Genomic DNA, 14,822 nt, shown 5'->3' with positions numbered 1-14,822 from the left:
TATATAGAGGGAAAAAAAAATTTCTAAAGCTTATTTTACATATAACTGTTTACTGTGAGCTAAAGAGAGAAGCGGCCAAATAAGTGGTAATAAAACAAACCTCACTTGAGGGCAGTGCCTGTGGTTCAGTGAGTAGGGCACCGGCCCCATATACCAAGGGTGGCAGGTTCAAACCCAGCCCCGGCCAAACTGCAACAACAAAAAAACAGCTGGGTGTTGTGGCGGGCACCTGTAATCCCAGCTACTTGGGAGGCTGAGGCAAGAGAATCGCCTAAGCCCAGGAGCTGGAGGTTGCTGTGAGCTGTGATGTCACAGCACTCTACCAAGGGCAACAAAGTGAGACTCTGTCTCAAAAAAAAAAAAACTTCACTTGAATGGATAAATGAGACAAATTTAAATCTGTCATTAATTTATTTAGATAATTTTTCTAATTTTTTTATTTAGATAATTTCCTGGTTCAGTACATATAAAAAGATCAAAAGTATCAAATAAATTATTTGTTGGTTTTCTTAACAGGTGTGCTTTGATTGAATTCTACTTAGTAGTTGTGTGTTGAATGTTTTTGCTTTGTACTAAGCACTGTGCTAACTGGTACAGGTTTAATGAGTGAAAAAGATCTACTTCTTACCCTTTAGAGTGGAAGATATATGAATAAATACTTCATACTATAATAAAGGTACAAAGTACTGTATTGTTGGGAGAATGGGACAAGAAGAGTTTTATCTTGAGAAGGTATGACTGGAACAAATTTTTTAAGACAGTATTTGAGCTATACAGCTAAAGATAGATATAACTCTGACAGCTTGTGGTAAGGGGATGGAGGGAATAGTATTCCTGGGGAAGGGCAGGCCAGAATGATATGTTTATGCAATGTCTGAGAGGTGACAGTGTAGGGGGCATATTTAGAAAATAGTGAATAAAATGATATTAAAGGAAGAATTAGTAAGGGCCAAATTGTGGAGGAATTTGATAGAGGATTTTTGAACATGAAATTTAACTCAATAGGAAATATTTATCAAAAGCATACTATGTACCTGGCATCGTGGAAGGTGCCAAGAATACAAGAGTGAATAAAGCTGTTTCCTTACCTTAGAAGCTTATGGTCTAGGGAGTGAAATATTCACAACTGTATTTCAGAACTGTAATTGGTGTCTATATATGATAGATTGGAGTGGGGAAAAAGTAGCAACAGAAATTAGTTAGGAAATTACTTTAAAAGCCAAGTGAGAGTCAATGAAAGTCTGAATTTTGGGCTATGGATGAGGTAGTAGCAAGAAAGATATATTACAGAGACACTGCAGACATGATTTGGCTACTAATTAGATTAGATTAGTAATGATATAAACTAAGCCTGGGAAAGGATGAGGAGTTGTGTTTTGGACAAGTAGAGTTTAAGGTTCTCAAGGGAGATTCATGCGGAGATTTCTAGTAGACTGCTGGAATCTAGGTGCAAACCTTAAGAAATGTCAGGAAACATTTAAGAATTATACTCAGAAATGAAAGCTGTGAAAGTATCTGAGTTGATAAAGGAAAGAATGTAAAGTAATAACAGAATGCTGAGCCCTGAACTTGGACAAATGTCTTAATTTCAGAGCAGGACATTTTAAAATAGGGCCAAGCTTACAATTGCCAAAATGTGTAAACAGCCTAAATGCCCACCAACCCAGGAATGGATTAACAAGCTGTAGTATTTGGTATATGTATACCATGGAATCCTATTCAGCCATTAAAAAATTATTCTAAGTAAAGCATCACAAGAATGGAGAAGCAAGAATCTTATGTACTCAGTTCTGATATGAGGACAATCAATGACTTAGTACATGATGTGGGGGGGAAGGGGAGAGCAGAGAGAGGGAAGGTTGGAGGGAGGTGGGGGGTCATGGTGTGTGACACACCTTTTGGGGGTGGGACACAATTATAAGAGGGACTTTACAATAAAAATAAATAAAATAAAATAGGGGAAAGCAAGGAGACTGATTAAAGATCACCAATATATTACCTTACTCATATGCCATAAAATTTCCATATTATACAAGATAATGACTTAGTATATCTTTCACAAGGAACATTTTTTTTTTTTTGCAGTTTTTGGCTGGGGCCGGGTTTGAATCCACCACCTCTGGTATATGGGGCTGTTGCCCTACTCCTTTTGAGTCACAGGTGCCGCCCAGCAAGGAACATTTTTGATCAAAAAATATTTATTTTTATTCATATCCTAACATGTTTTAAAAAATCTACATAGTACTAAAGAGATAAAATATGATTTTAAATTTATTGAGCTTAAAGGCTTTTAGAACAGAAGTTTAAATGGGGGGGCAGTGCCTGTGGTTCTAAGTGGGAGGGCACTGGCCCCATATGCCGGAGGTGGTGGGTTCAAACCCAGCCCCGGCCAAAACTGCAAAAAAAAAAAAAAAAAAAGAAGTTTAAATGGTAGGATACTTATTAATTTGAAAATGTTGTTAGCTTTCTAGAAGTTTTAAATTCACTCAATTTTTTTTCCACAGGGCATTTGAATACAATTTTTGTTTATGAAATTTACTTACAAATAAATATATAGGAAAAGAATACCTTAACATCTAGTTCTTCAGAGTTTAGCCCAGATGAAACCAAAGCTGCATAAATCAGTGCTAGGTGATGAAGTATCTTTTCTCTAAGTTGGTACCTACAAAGAATAATATTTTTATACTTCTACTCATTTGACATCTGATTGTATTTATTAAAAACTCATATTTTGTTTTCCACATTTCATAATGTTATTAGAATAACCTGGGCTAAGGTAATGTTAGTGCAGCAAAGTCATTTTTTTTTTTTTTTCTGTCTACTCTACACTCTTTTGAAAAAACATTTCCACCTCCATTCTTTAATAATCCTGGTAGACTTAGGGGATGCTGAGAGTACATGAGGTATGCGTTCTGGGAGTTTAACCCATCCCCTTCTTGGTCCCAAGGGACAGCTATATGACCAAAGCTTAGCCAACTAGACTATCCCATATCCCTAGACAAAGTAACGAGTTCAGATGTGAACATATGACAAGTGTCAGAATACCTAGAATCGTTCCTTGGGTGTTTTTCCTGAACTGTTAGAAAAAAAATTTTTTTTCCTCTCTTTTCTTCTATGGTTTCTAAGCAGCTGTGAGTATTGAGCTGTGGGTAGATAATTCTACCACTTTTACTCACTTTACGTACCCTAAACAACAAAGGAAATTACTGGCTCATATTACTAAGGAGTCCAAAGGAAGACATTGTTGGATCCAGGGATTCAAAAAAACCTCATTGAGATAATGGGACTCTTTATGTCTTGGCTCTCCTTTCCTTTGTGTTGGTTTCTTTTTTAGGCAGGTTCTTTCCATAAGAATGGCTAAGAGTGGCTCACTATGCCTAAACTGTACAAACACTGTGACTGCTGTTGAACACTTGCTTTAGGGTGGGGAACCTGCCGCCTTCTAATTTCAAGATTTTCTTTTTTAAGCACCAAAGGAGGCAAGAAAAGCTTCATCTTTCTCCATCCTACACCTTTTTTTTTTTTTTTTTTGTAGAGACAGGGTCTCACTTTATGGCCCTCGGTAGAGTGCTGTGGCCTCACACAGCTCACAGCAACCTCCAACTCCTGGGCTTAAGCGATTCTCTTACCTCAGCCTCCCGAGTAGCTGGGACTACGGGCGCCCGCCACAACGCCCGGCTATTTTTTGGTTGCAGTTTGGCCGGGGCCGGGTGGATTGTACTGTAAATTTTGGGTTCAGTCAAAAGGCCTCACTCAAGGATCCAGAAGGTCACATGTGGCCCCAAGGCTGCAGGTTCCCTACACGTAAAAGGCTTTGTAACCTTGCACTATAATAAATCATAGCCATGAGTGCAGCTATGCTGAGTTCTGTGAGCCTTCTTAACAAACCACCAAACCCTGGGGGTGGTCTTATGAACCCCTGACACTCTTTACTCATACAGGAACTAATGGCATGAACTACTGAAGTAATTAAAATAATTTCTTTTGTATTTTTTTTTTTTTTTGTAGAGACAGAGTCTCACTTTATGGCCCTCGGTAGAGTGCCGTGGCAACCTCCAACTCCTGGGCTTAGGCGATTCTCCTGCCTCAGCCTCCTGAGTAGCTGGGACTACAGGCGCCTGCCACAATGCCCAGCTATTTTTTTGTTGCATTTTGGCCAGGGCTGGGTTTGAACCCGCCACCCTCGGTACATGGGGCCGGCGCCCTGCTCACTAAGCCACAGGCGCCGCCATGTATTTTCAGTTTACCTCATTTGGTCAGCTGATTAAGATACTTCCCACATGTTCCAAACATCTAAAAATATAGAACTGAGATACCTAGAAGTCTGAAAATAATTTAGTATTGTGAATAAATAACTCTTCACATCTCAGAATATTACATAATTTTTTCATGAAGATCTGTGTAAAAATAAGTTTGAATCTCCTCTATTTTCCCCTTGTACTTCAGTTGCACTGCTAAAACTATGGGTAGATAGTAGTCTAAAAAGACTTTTAAAATTTGCCAAATCAGTTATTTATTCAGAACACTTCTAAGTTCTAGAAAAAGCTTAACATGCTTTATAAGAAATTTCAAACTTAGGCTCAGCACCTGTGTGGCTCAAGCGGCTAAGGCGCGAGCCACATACACCTGAGCTGGAGGTTTTTGAATCCAGCCTGGGCTCGCCAAACAACAATGACAGCTGCAACCAAAAAAATAGCTGGGTGTTGTGGCGGGCGCCTGTAGTCCCAACTACTTAAGAGGCATACGCAGGAGAATCGCTTGAGCCCAGGAGTTGGAGGTTGCTGTTAGCTGTGATGCAATGGCACTCTACCCAGGGGGACAGCTTGAGGCTCTGTCTCCAAAAAAAATGAAAGAAATTTCAAGCTTAAAATACTTCACAGTTTTTACTAGTCTTCAAAATGAAGATTTTAGAGCTGAACTACTACCCTGTTTCCCTGAAAATAAGACAGCGTCTTATTTTAAGGTGTGCTCCCAAAGATGCGCTAGGTCTTATTTTCAGGGGACGCCTTATCTTTCCTGTAAGTAGGTCTTATTTTCGGAGGATGTCTTATTTTAGGGGAAACGGTATTTTTCAGTTCTGGTAGAAAAGAAAAATTAGGTTAAATGACTTACTAGAAGTTATTTGTAAGATAAAGGAATAAAAACCAAGGTGTTTATATTCATAGTCTTTTTTTTTTTTTTTTTGAGACAGAATCTCCAGCTGTTGCCCTGGGTAGAGTGCTGTAGCGTCACAGCTCACAGCAACCTCACACTTCTTGGGCTCAAGCAATTCTCTTGCCTCAGCCTCCCAAGTAGCCAGGACTACAGGCACCTGCCACAAGGTCCAGCTGTTTTTTCTTTTTGTTGCAGTTGTCATTATTGTTTTAGCTGGCCCAGGCCGGGTTCGAACCTGCCAGCCTCGGTGTATATGGTGGTGCCCTACCCACTGAGCTATGGGTGCTGGCTAGACTCATGTTCTAACTTATACATATGTTGATATGATAATAATTATACACAGCAAATACAATTAGTTAAACAAAAATAGAGTCAAATAAGAAAGTCAATACGGGTGGCACCTGTGGCTCAGTTAGTAGGACGCCAGCCCCATATACGAAGGGTGGTGGGTTCAAACCCAGCCCCGGCTGAACTGCAACCAGAAAGTCAATAAAGAAAAAAAATCACACCAGCAATGTTGAAAAAGATGTCTGTGTCTTTTCTAATAATTAAGGAATATTTAAAAAACTTCTCTCTTGAGTGATGTAATATGTGTTATATAGTACTGTAAGGATTAAAAGGACTAAGACTAGCTTGCAATTTTGTTGGAGAGATTCAGTCACTCAATCAAGGAATATTTAATAAGCATCTATAATATGAAAGCAATATGCTCAGTGCTCTAAGAAAAATACTCCAAAATACAGAACATACCAAAGATAAGGAAAAAATAGCCAAGGAATTCAAAGGATGGAAAGGTCACATCTCAATGTTTGTGTGCATAAGACGGATATTGAGGAAAAGTCAAATAGAAAAAGTGATATTTGGAAATAAGTTATGAATAATAGGCACAATTTAATCACATGAAATAATTGGAGGAAGTAAAGAATGTTGCAAGAAGATGGCAGCACCTGTAAGTCAGTGGGTAAGACGTTGGCCACATACACCGGGCTGGCAGGTTTGAACCCAGCCCGGGCCAGCTAAAACAACAATGACAACTGCAACAACAAAAAAAATAGCTGGGCGTTGTGGCGGGTGCGTGTAGTCCCAGCTAATTGGGAGGCTGAGGCAAGAGAATCGCTTAAGCCCAAGAGTTTGAGGTTGCTGTGAGCTGTAACACCACCACACTCCACCGAGGGCAACATAATGAGACTCTGTCTCCCCCCCCCCAAAAAAAAAAAAAAAACCAAAAAACCCAAGATGACGGTTTGGAGTTGATAGAAAATTTAATCAATTCGTATTTGAACATGTTAAGTTTGAGAATATAAAATATCTGGATGGGGCTCGGCGCCTGTGGCTCAAGCGGCTAAGGCGCCAGCCACATACACCTGAGCTGGTGGGTTTGAATCCAGCCTTGGCCCGCCAAACAACAATGACGGCTGCAACCAAACAAAAATAGCTGGGTGTTGTGGTGGGCGCCTGTAGTCCCAGCTACTTGGGAGGTGGAGGCAGGAGAATTGCTTAAGCCCAACAGTTGGAGGTTGCTGTGAGCTGTGATGCCACAGCACTCTACCCAGGGGGACAGTTTGAGGTTCTGTCTCAAAAAAAAAAAAATAAATAAAAATAAAATATCTGGATGGAAATATTTAATGAAAATTGGAGACGCCTGTTAGGAATTCCAAAGAGAGACTACAGATGCAGAAATAAATGTAGTAATTATATGCAGAGAGATAATGACTGAAGCTATGGGAGTGGATAAGATTTTCAATTGATAGAATAAAAGAAAGAAGATAACTTATAAAAAGTGTATTTGGAGACTAGAACAAAGAAGAGGAGGTAAAGACAAAGGAGTAGAGAGGCATAAGATCAAAAATATTAAAGTGTTCATGCAACTGAAGAGTTTCAAGAAAAAAAACACTGACAACAATGTTAAATACTTCAGAGCAGTGAAAGATAAAACCGTTTTTGGAGATGATCACAAGAAAGTCATGAGTGAGTTTTGGGAGAGACAGAGATCAATACAGAGGTAGGGAGGAAAACCAGATGGTGGTTTTTAAAAGGTGAAAGAGTAAGCAGTGGGTTTGTAATGTTTAGATATAAGGGAAAGGAGAGACATAGGATGACAACTTGAGGAGCAAATGTTTTGGTATGCAAGTTTTGTAATTTTTCAGTTAAGCACATCAATGAAAGAATATATAGTAAGATACTATTTGTTTTTTTAAAACAAGATTTTAGAGGAAGTGATTTTAGAATGACTAAAATGACTTCAGACAAGTCTAGGATTACAAAATAATGAAATACTTAAAGCAGCAATGCTTGGTTGCTTGGTGAGATGGGTGTAGGGGAGGAGGATTTGCACAGAATCTTTAGGGGAACATGTATCATCTTCAAAATTGCAATTTGTGTTCCTATAATCATGCCTCCATCTTGAGGATCCTTGACTTAAAGCAAACTAAATAAGCAAGCAGAATATTTGCACAGCTGTTTGTATTCAAAGAAGAGGACTAAATATCTTAAAAAGTATGGACATGACTTTTGATGAATAAATGTTTACCTACTCTGAATTTAATGTTTCTTTAGTATATAAAATTATCCAACAGTAGCTATATTGGAATGATAATGCCATCAGTCTCATAATGATATTGTCGGATGCCTTCTCACAATTCAATTCTTCTAGGTCCTATCAGAAAATAAAGAAAATAAAAAATTCATTAGGTTGAACAGTTGTGAATTTATTATCATATTTCAAGAACTGGTGATAACTTGAGAAAGGCATGGGTATGGGCTCCCATTTCATCTAAAAATTATAATCACACTGGAAACAATACAGTAGACAAAACAAGTGATAACTTTAGTAAGGAGGGCTCACAAATCTTCCAAGGTCCTAGATAAGAAGAAAGCCTACAGAGTGCCCCTATTTTGGCAATGCCTTTATGGGTCTATTTCAAGGTAATAGCAAACATGTTTAAAAATCTGTGAGATAATACACACTGCATGCTTTTTCAAGGAAAATGAAAAAGCAGCAATTAATGGACTTCCTAGGAATTTCTACTAAATGGTATGAAATCCCCTTTTCCTTTATAATACAAGTAATTTTCAACAGAGTAATTCAGAAAATGTTCTTCCTCTAACAATAAGTTATATAACTGTGGATTAAAACAGTTTTGCCAAACAGAAAAATAATTAAGAACTTTAAACGTGCAAGATACAATATCTCTTGAAAACCTTGGGAAACTAAGGTGGGAGGATTGCTTAAGGCCAGAAGTTTGAGCCTAGCTTAGGTAATACAGTCAAACTCCCTTTCGGCAAAAACTTAAAAAAATTAGCCAGGCATAGCAGCGCATGCCTCTGATCCTAGTTACTTGGAAGGCTGAGGCAGGATTGCTGGGGCCCAGGGGTTTAGGGTTACAGTGAGCTATAATCATGCCACTATACTCTAGCCTGGGCAATAGGACCTGGTCTCTTGAAAGCTACCCTCCCCCACCCCCCAGGAAAAACCCCTAACAAGGGATGTTTTTCCATCATAAGATTCTATATTGTTACATTTGCTCATCAAATCAGATTTATACTTTGCCATATTTTCCCTTAATTTATATTTCATAAAATTTAACCTGATTTCTATTCCCCACTTCCATCCCATTAAGTTAATTTCTTTGCAATTGGTAGTACAATGAAATAAAATATTCAGCCAAGAATTTACGCATCTTAAATTCCAAATTATACACATTTTTTTTAATTTTTTTATTAAATCATAACTGTATACAATGATATGATTATGGGGCATCATATACTCCAAATTATACACATTTTTGAAGAAAATCACTTTTTCCCTCTTTCTCAAAACCAGCTTAAAAATAGGTCAAATTGTCTCTGGCTAAAGAGAGTTATCTTCATGTTTGTGGGGCTCATATTTGTGGGGTGGCAGATATCCAAAGATTGGCCATTGCCTCAATTCAAGACATTTTAAGGGGCTCTCCCAACTTCAGAGGTTCCTCAAGGGATCAACTGAGACACTTGTTGGGACTTCCATAGAGTTCAGCTTCTTGCTCTGTCTGTCCTGCTTTGTTTTTCCACTCTCACTGTCCTCATCTAGACAGCACTGCGTGTACATTTCTATCACAGAATCCGCGTCCCAGGAACCTACACTGCATTGTTACCACTGTATGTTATTTAATGTATATAATATTTTGTGTGGAAAATATTTTTCAATATCCTTGTGCTTAGACATAAAAATTAACTCATGTAAAAAAAATGGGTCAATATACAATGTAAAATTTTCTTTTATTTGCTTTGTTTTCTTAAAGTATGTTAAAAATTATAAGGCATCAAAAAAGCTTGGTAATAGTCTGTTTCCATAGTGATGATTTTAGCACTTGTGGCCCATTTGTAAAATTTAGAAGAAATCACTAATAGAGTATAGTTAAGCTCCCTATACAAAAGATAATAATAAATTATATGGCTGTATATCAATGTTAATGTATAAGTTTATATGTTTTACTACAGTCTTACCTGCAAAATTATAGCAGTATGTTCATCAATTGTCACCACTATATAACGTTCTGTACTTCCAAAGAGTTTCAATGACTCACTGTAGCACCTCTCTACTAATGTGATATTATAGCTGTAAAAGACAATAAATATTCTTGGTTGAAAAATGAAATGGCTAAGCAAAATTCTTTAAGAAACTTGTATTATCCTCCTGCATATTAAGTTATTTGGATTACTGTGCTTTTTCATTCATATGTCAATTTTTTCTATTTATAAATCTGAAGAATGAAATTATGATTTATTCAGTATACAGAATAAATTAGTTGAGATGGGTATTGCTGTAGGTATTGTGCTAAATATTACTGCACATAATGCTATTCCAAATGTCCTGACCAACTTATTCCAGCTCTTTAAATAATAACTCATGAGATCAAAGCATTGTTATAAGACTAAAATACTCCGTGTTTATTAGAATTTTCTTTTTTTCCCCTTAAAAATGGCCTTTATTTTAACTACCATTTACAGTATATACTTATGGTTTTCTATTAATGACCCACAGCCTTAAGATACAAAAACAAAAGTATACAACATAGATCTGCATTTTTTACTATGGTTATAGCACAATTATCCTTCCTTGATATGCAGCCCAAGAGCCAATATTCCTGTGACAAGTTGTGTGGTATGATAAAGTATTTTATGGTTTTTATTTTTACTTTATTTTTATTTTTGAGCAAAGTCTCACTTTGTTGCCCTCGGTAGAGTGCTGTGGCATCACAGCTCACAGCAACCTCAAACTCTTGGGCTTAAGCAATTCTCTTGCCTCGGTCTCCCAAGTTGCTGGAACTACAGGCACCTGCCACAATGCCTGGCTATTTTTAGAGACGAGGTCTGGCTATGGCTCAGGCTGGTCTCAAACTTGTGAGCTCAGGCAATCCACCTGCCTTATCCTCCCAGAGTGCTGGGATTATAGGCTTGAGCCACCGTGCCCGGCCTTGTTTTATAGTTTTTAAATGTTCAATGTTGGTATGACCTTAGAACTAAGATTTAAAACCTTGAAAATTCACTTAGAAGTTCATGGTCCTTTTTCCCAGGCTGTATTTTAAGACTGTTAATTAAGAATACTCATACTCGGGCAGTGCCTGTGGCTCAAAGGAGTAGAGCACCAGCCCAATATACCAGAGGTGGCGGGTTCAAACCCAGCCCCAGCCAAAAACTGCAAAAAAGAAAAAAGAATACTCATACTCAATATTACTAATAACCCAAAGTTATGAACATATAATTCACAGAACAAAAAGCACATTTAGTGATGGTAACAAAAAGAAAGATAAAAATGGTAACAAAAGAAAGATAAAATATGAATTTAAATAACAATTAAATATAATTTAATCCATAAATGGATAAATATTATCAAAAAAGATAATACTCAGTAATTATGAAGGTGTGATATAGAGCAAAAAGTATAAATTGATATATACTCTCTAGAAAACTATTCTTATATGATACAATTCCAGGCTTGAACAGAGAGATATGGTGCCACTTATGGAGCATAATATTTAACTTATCAGAACACATATATACACACATAATAAACACTTCTGCTAAAGTTATAAAATCAATAACTTACTTAGATTCTAACAGCTGAAGTATGTCTGGAGTATTAAGAAGTCCTTCAGATGCAAAAAATACATATGGAATATGAATGTCCAGAAGAAAACCACCAAATCTATCTAGCAAGGTGCTTCCTAAATAAAAGAAAATTATATTTTTCTATTATTCTAATCCTCCAGCTCTTTCTCTTTTTTAAACATTAGAGTAATACATGTATCTTCACGGAGTAGTATAAAAATAGTATTCAGTGTAAAAAAATCAGACACAGAAGATCTGAAGAAGAAAATGAAAACCACATTATTCTACCTAGAATAAAAGTTAATAGAGTTTACTATAACTATTATACACCCAAAACAGAGTTTTGTATGTATTTCCAGACTTCTATGTATTTAATTGCTTATACTCACACTTGTACACTCACTTAAAAAAAAAAAGAAATAAGGAAAAAGAGGATCATTCGCTACTTAAAATGTTGAAATCTGCTTTATTTATGTAAGTGTATATAGAACATTTGCTAAATATATACTGCTTTACATCAAAATTTAAAATTATATGTAGTAACCCACAGGAAAAAACATTTTACAGATCAATAGAAAAAAATAAATACTTCAATAAATGGGCAAAGGATATAACACATAATTTGTAAAATATGTCAAATAAAAGATAATTTCCAAAGAAATAATTTGGTGACTGTAGTTTTAGAATTGACTTGGAATGCTCAGAATCTATTTAGACTTCTGTTGGGGTCCCTTGGTGTATGCCACTTATCAGGGCCAGGACTGGTTGGTCTTTGGCCCTGGCTTATCTGGGTTCCAGCCACTCTATGCTGTTATCTCACTCAGGAACAATTGCTCTTAGGTGCCTGAGGGCTATTTACTTTAGCAGAAGGGAAAGAGAGAGAGAGAGATAGTCTTTGAGGGTGAAGCAGTCTTAGAAGAATAAGTCTTAGCAGTCTTTAGTGCTGGCGTTCTGCAAGCAAGGAGAAGCGACAGAGTCAGAGTAAGCGGGTCCATGATAAAATGTGCACGCTCCCGACTGCCTTCTCCTCCAGCCTTTTAAAGACACAATCCAGTGGCCTTCTCCTCCAGCCTTTTAAAGACACAATCCACAGGTGTAGAGACTGCCAATTCACTAACACTCTCATCTCGGGAGCTCTCTTATGCTTGTTAGGAGAGCTAAATCTCTCCGCATGCCTTTTTCACCCAGGTGTTCCAATATTGAGCTGTACAAGTATTGTAACTCTCACTCCTCCTAGCCATAGGCTATCCAGCCCGGATAGAAAATAATTTATGGCAACTATTGAGAGTCATGCTGGGATTTAAAATGTATGAGATTTATCAGTCTGAGAATTCACAGTCTTAGTCATGTGAACTGTTACAAATACAAATAAATCAAGTGATATATGAAGTGATTTTAGACTTTTTCTATTTGTAGGTAATTTTTTTGCATACTAATTTTTTCATGTTAAAGTTTTCTGAACCAGTCAACATACTATTACACATATTTCTCTAAAAATTAATAAAAAGTAATAGTGCATAAAAGCAGCAGATTAAGATCATGAATATAATTGTAATAAAATTGTGCTACTATAAGTAAAATTTAGAAGTGAGATAAAGGAATGAAGACATACAATTAGCAAAGCTTACTCTATAAATGAGGACTGTGAGGTAAGAGGTTGCACAGATAATAGCAGGGTTAGAGTTTGAGCTCAAGTCTCCTAATGAACGCCCTGAGCTTATTGTCTTTCCATAGACAGAAAATTTTCATTCTAATGAAAAAAAAAAAAGATTTTAGTTTATATCCTTACTTTGTAAAACTGTATTTGGAAGAATCACTTTAAAGGCTATGTAAGGAATATTCAACTTTTCACAGTGTTTAGTCCAGCAAGTGTTTTCCACATAATTGTATTCCACCACAAATGAGAAATTATTCCAGGGGAAATCTGCTCCAATATGTTGATTATGTACAACTACACAGGAACTTGTACTGAAGACAAAAGAAAGCCAAGAAAATGGAATTATTCTTGTGTCATTATTTACTGGAAATGCTAAAAGATGACTATGTCTGGCTGTTCTATTCTCTAATCTATGTCCACTCATTATGGAAAGGGACTGGTGTATTTTCTGCTGACCTTGCTCTTCAGTTATGTTAATTTCTATACATCATTCTTTTCGATGATTATACAGTTTTTATACTAGGATATAAAAAACCTGTAGATTATTTCATATCCTAAAATGAGAGAGACCCGGATTTTATTATTTGAGTACTATCAATAACAGAAATTAGCATGAGAAATCAATCTCATTTTCTTACAAATGTAAGGTCTAAATCTTTGAGAATCTATATAATAGAATATTACCTGACAACTTTGAAATGGGGTTACACAAATGATTTAATAACAAAAAGATGGATACAAATATTGTTAAGTTTAGTTTTACTATCTTGAAATTTCATGTAACAATCACCTACTATAATTAAAACTACCACTGCTTTTTATTTAGAGCAATCTAGAAGTTAAAAAGTGCTTATGCTCTTTTTTTACTTCTATTTGATTTATATCTTTTTTTATTATTTGGACCCCAATATTAAAAACAAATAATTTCTAATTATGTAAAATAAGACAAAATTAAGACTTTTTTAGACAAATCAATACTAGGTTTATTATTAGAAGGCCTTCACTGAAAAAATTTCTACAGGGTGTATTTCAGGAAGAACAACCCAGAAGAAAGGAGATGTAAAAACCAACTCTGAGCAAAAAAACTGGTTAAGATAAGGGTAAATCTAAACAGGTGCTCCTGTACTAACCATAACAACAATAATGATAATTTGGTGATATCAAAATGAGATTGGACTAAATTTCTGGACACTAATAAGATACACGTACAATACATAAAGCAATGACATGAGTTAAAGTGTTTTATGTAAAGCATTTTTCAGGAAGAGGATAGAGATATTGATTAATATCAGGTTTTGTTCAACTTTTTAAGTTAAATTCTAAGAGAATTTTCTTTTTTCTGTGAAACTGATATGTTTGCTCTGCACAGATGAAGAAATAAATTTTTACCCTTTCAGAACACTTTCAGATTTCTGAAAATCTTTTCTTTCATTTTGATGAAGGACAGTCAATGCTAAACCTATTGGAAAAAAAGAGTAATACAAAAAAGATTTTTTTAGTGTTTTGTTCAGATATATATTTTTGGTGTGGTCATATATTTTTCATTATCATAAAAATAAATTAAAAATCCATGAACAAGGAAATTGCTCCAAGTACAATTTGTTGAATTATTTTTCTAAGTCTAATATATCATAGAGTTTGAACCAGGGGCATTATTTTTTGCATGTGTGTGTACAGAGAGAGCACGGAAAATATAAATGTATTATGCAAAATAATAAAATGGCTCAAAAACTTAATGTAGTCAAAGTAAACATTCACCAATCCTGTGCAATTAATTTTATTTTACTAAAAATCATGATTGATTTTATCTTTTTTCTCTAGCCAACAATTTAAGTATATAACTAAACAGCAAAAGACTGTATTTCAATATGACAGGAATGCTTTCTCCCCCGCCTTCTACTGGCTATAGAAGCAGCGGAAG

The 14,822-nt window shown here is 36.0% G+C and overlaps 1 protein-coding gene across 1 annotated transcript in view; it reads right to left on the bottom strand.

Annotated features, from left to right (window-relative positions):
- The window catches only part of SHOC1 (shortage in chiasmata 1), a 93,344-nt gene that overhangs the window by 7,687 nt on the left and 70,835 nt on the right, over positions 1–14,822 (bottom strand). The window contains exons 17-22 of the mRNA XM_053605743.1: positions 14,291–14,360; positions 13,034–13,212; positions 11,243–11,360; positions 9,640–9,751; positions 7,689–7,810; positions 2,569–2,662 (exon numbers count right to left, since the gene is read on the bottom strand). Coding sequence (XP_053461718.1) covers positions 2,569–2,662; positions 7,689–7,810; positions 9,640–9,751; positions 11,243–11,360; positions 13,034–13,212; positions 14,291–14,360 — 695 coding nt within the window. The remainder of the gene's footprint in view (positions 1–2,568; positions 2,663–7,688; positions 7,811–9,639; positions 9,752–11,242; positions 11,361–13,033; positions 13,213–14,290; positions 14,361–14,822) is intronic.

Source organism: Nycticebus coucang, chromosome 2 (assembly GCF_027406575.1).
Source record: "Nycticebus coucang isolate mNycCou1 chromosome 2, mNycCou1.pri, whole genome shotgun sequence".
Classification (NCBI taxonomy): domain Eukaryota; kingdom Metazoa; phylum Chordata; class Mammalia; order Primates; family Lorisidae; genus Nycticebus; species Nycticebus coucang.
Note: the sequence above shows the minus strand (reverse complement) of the source record. Positions and strands in the feature narration are given on the sequence as shown.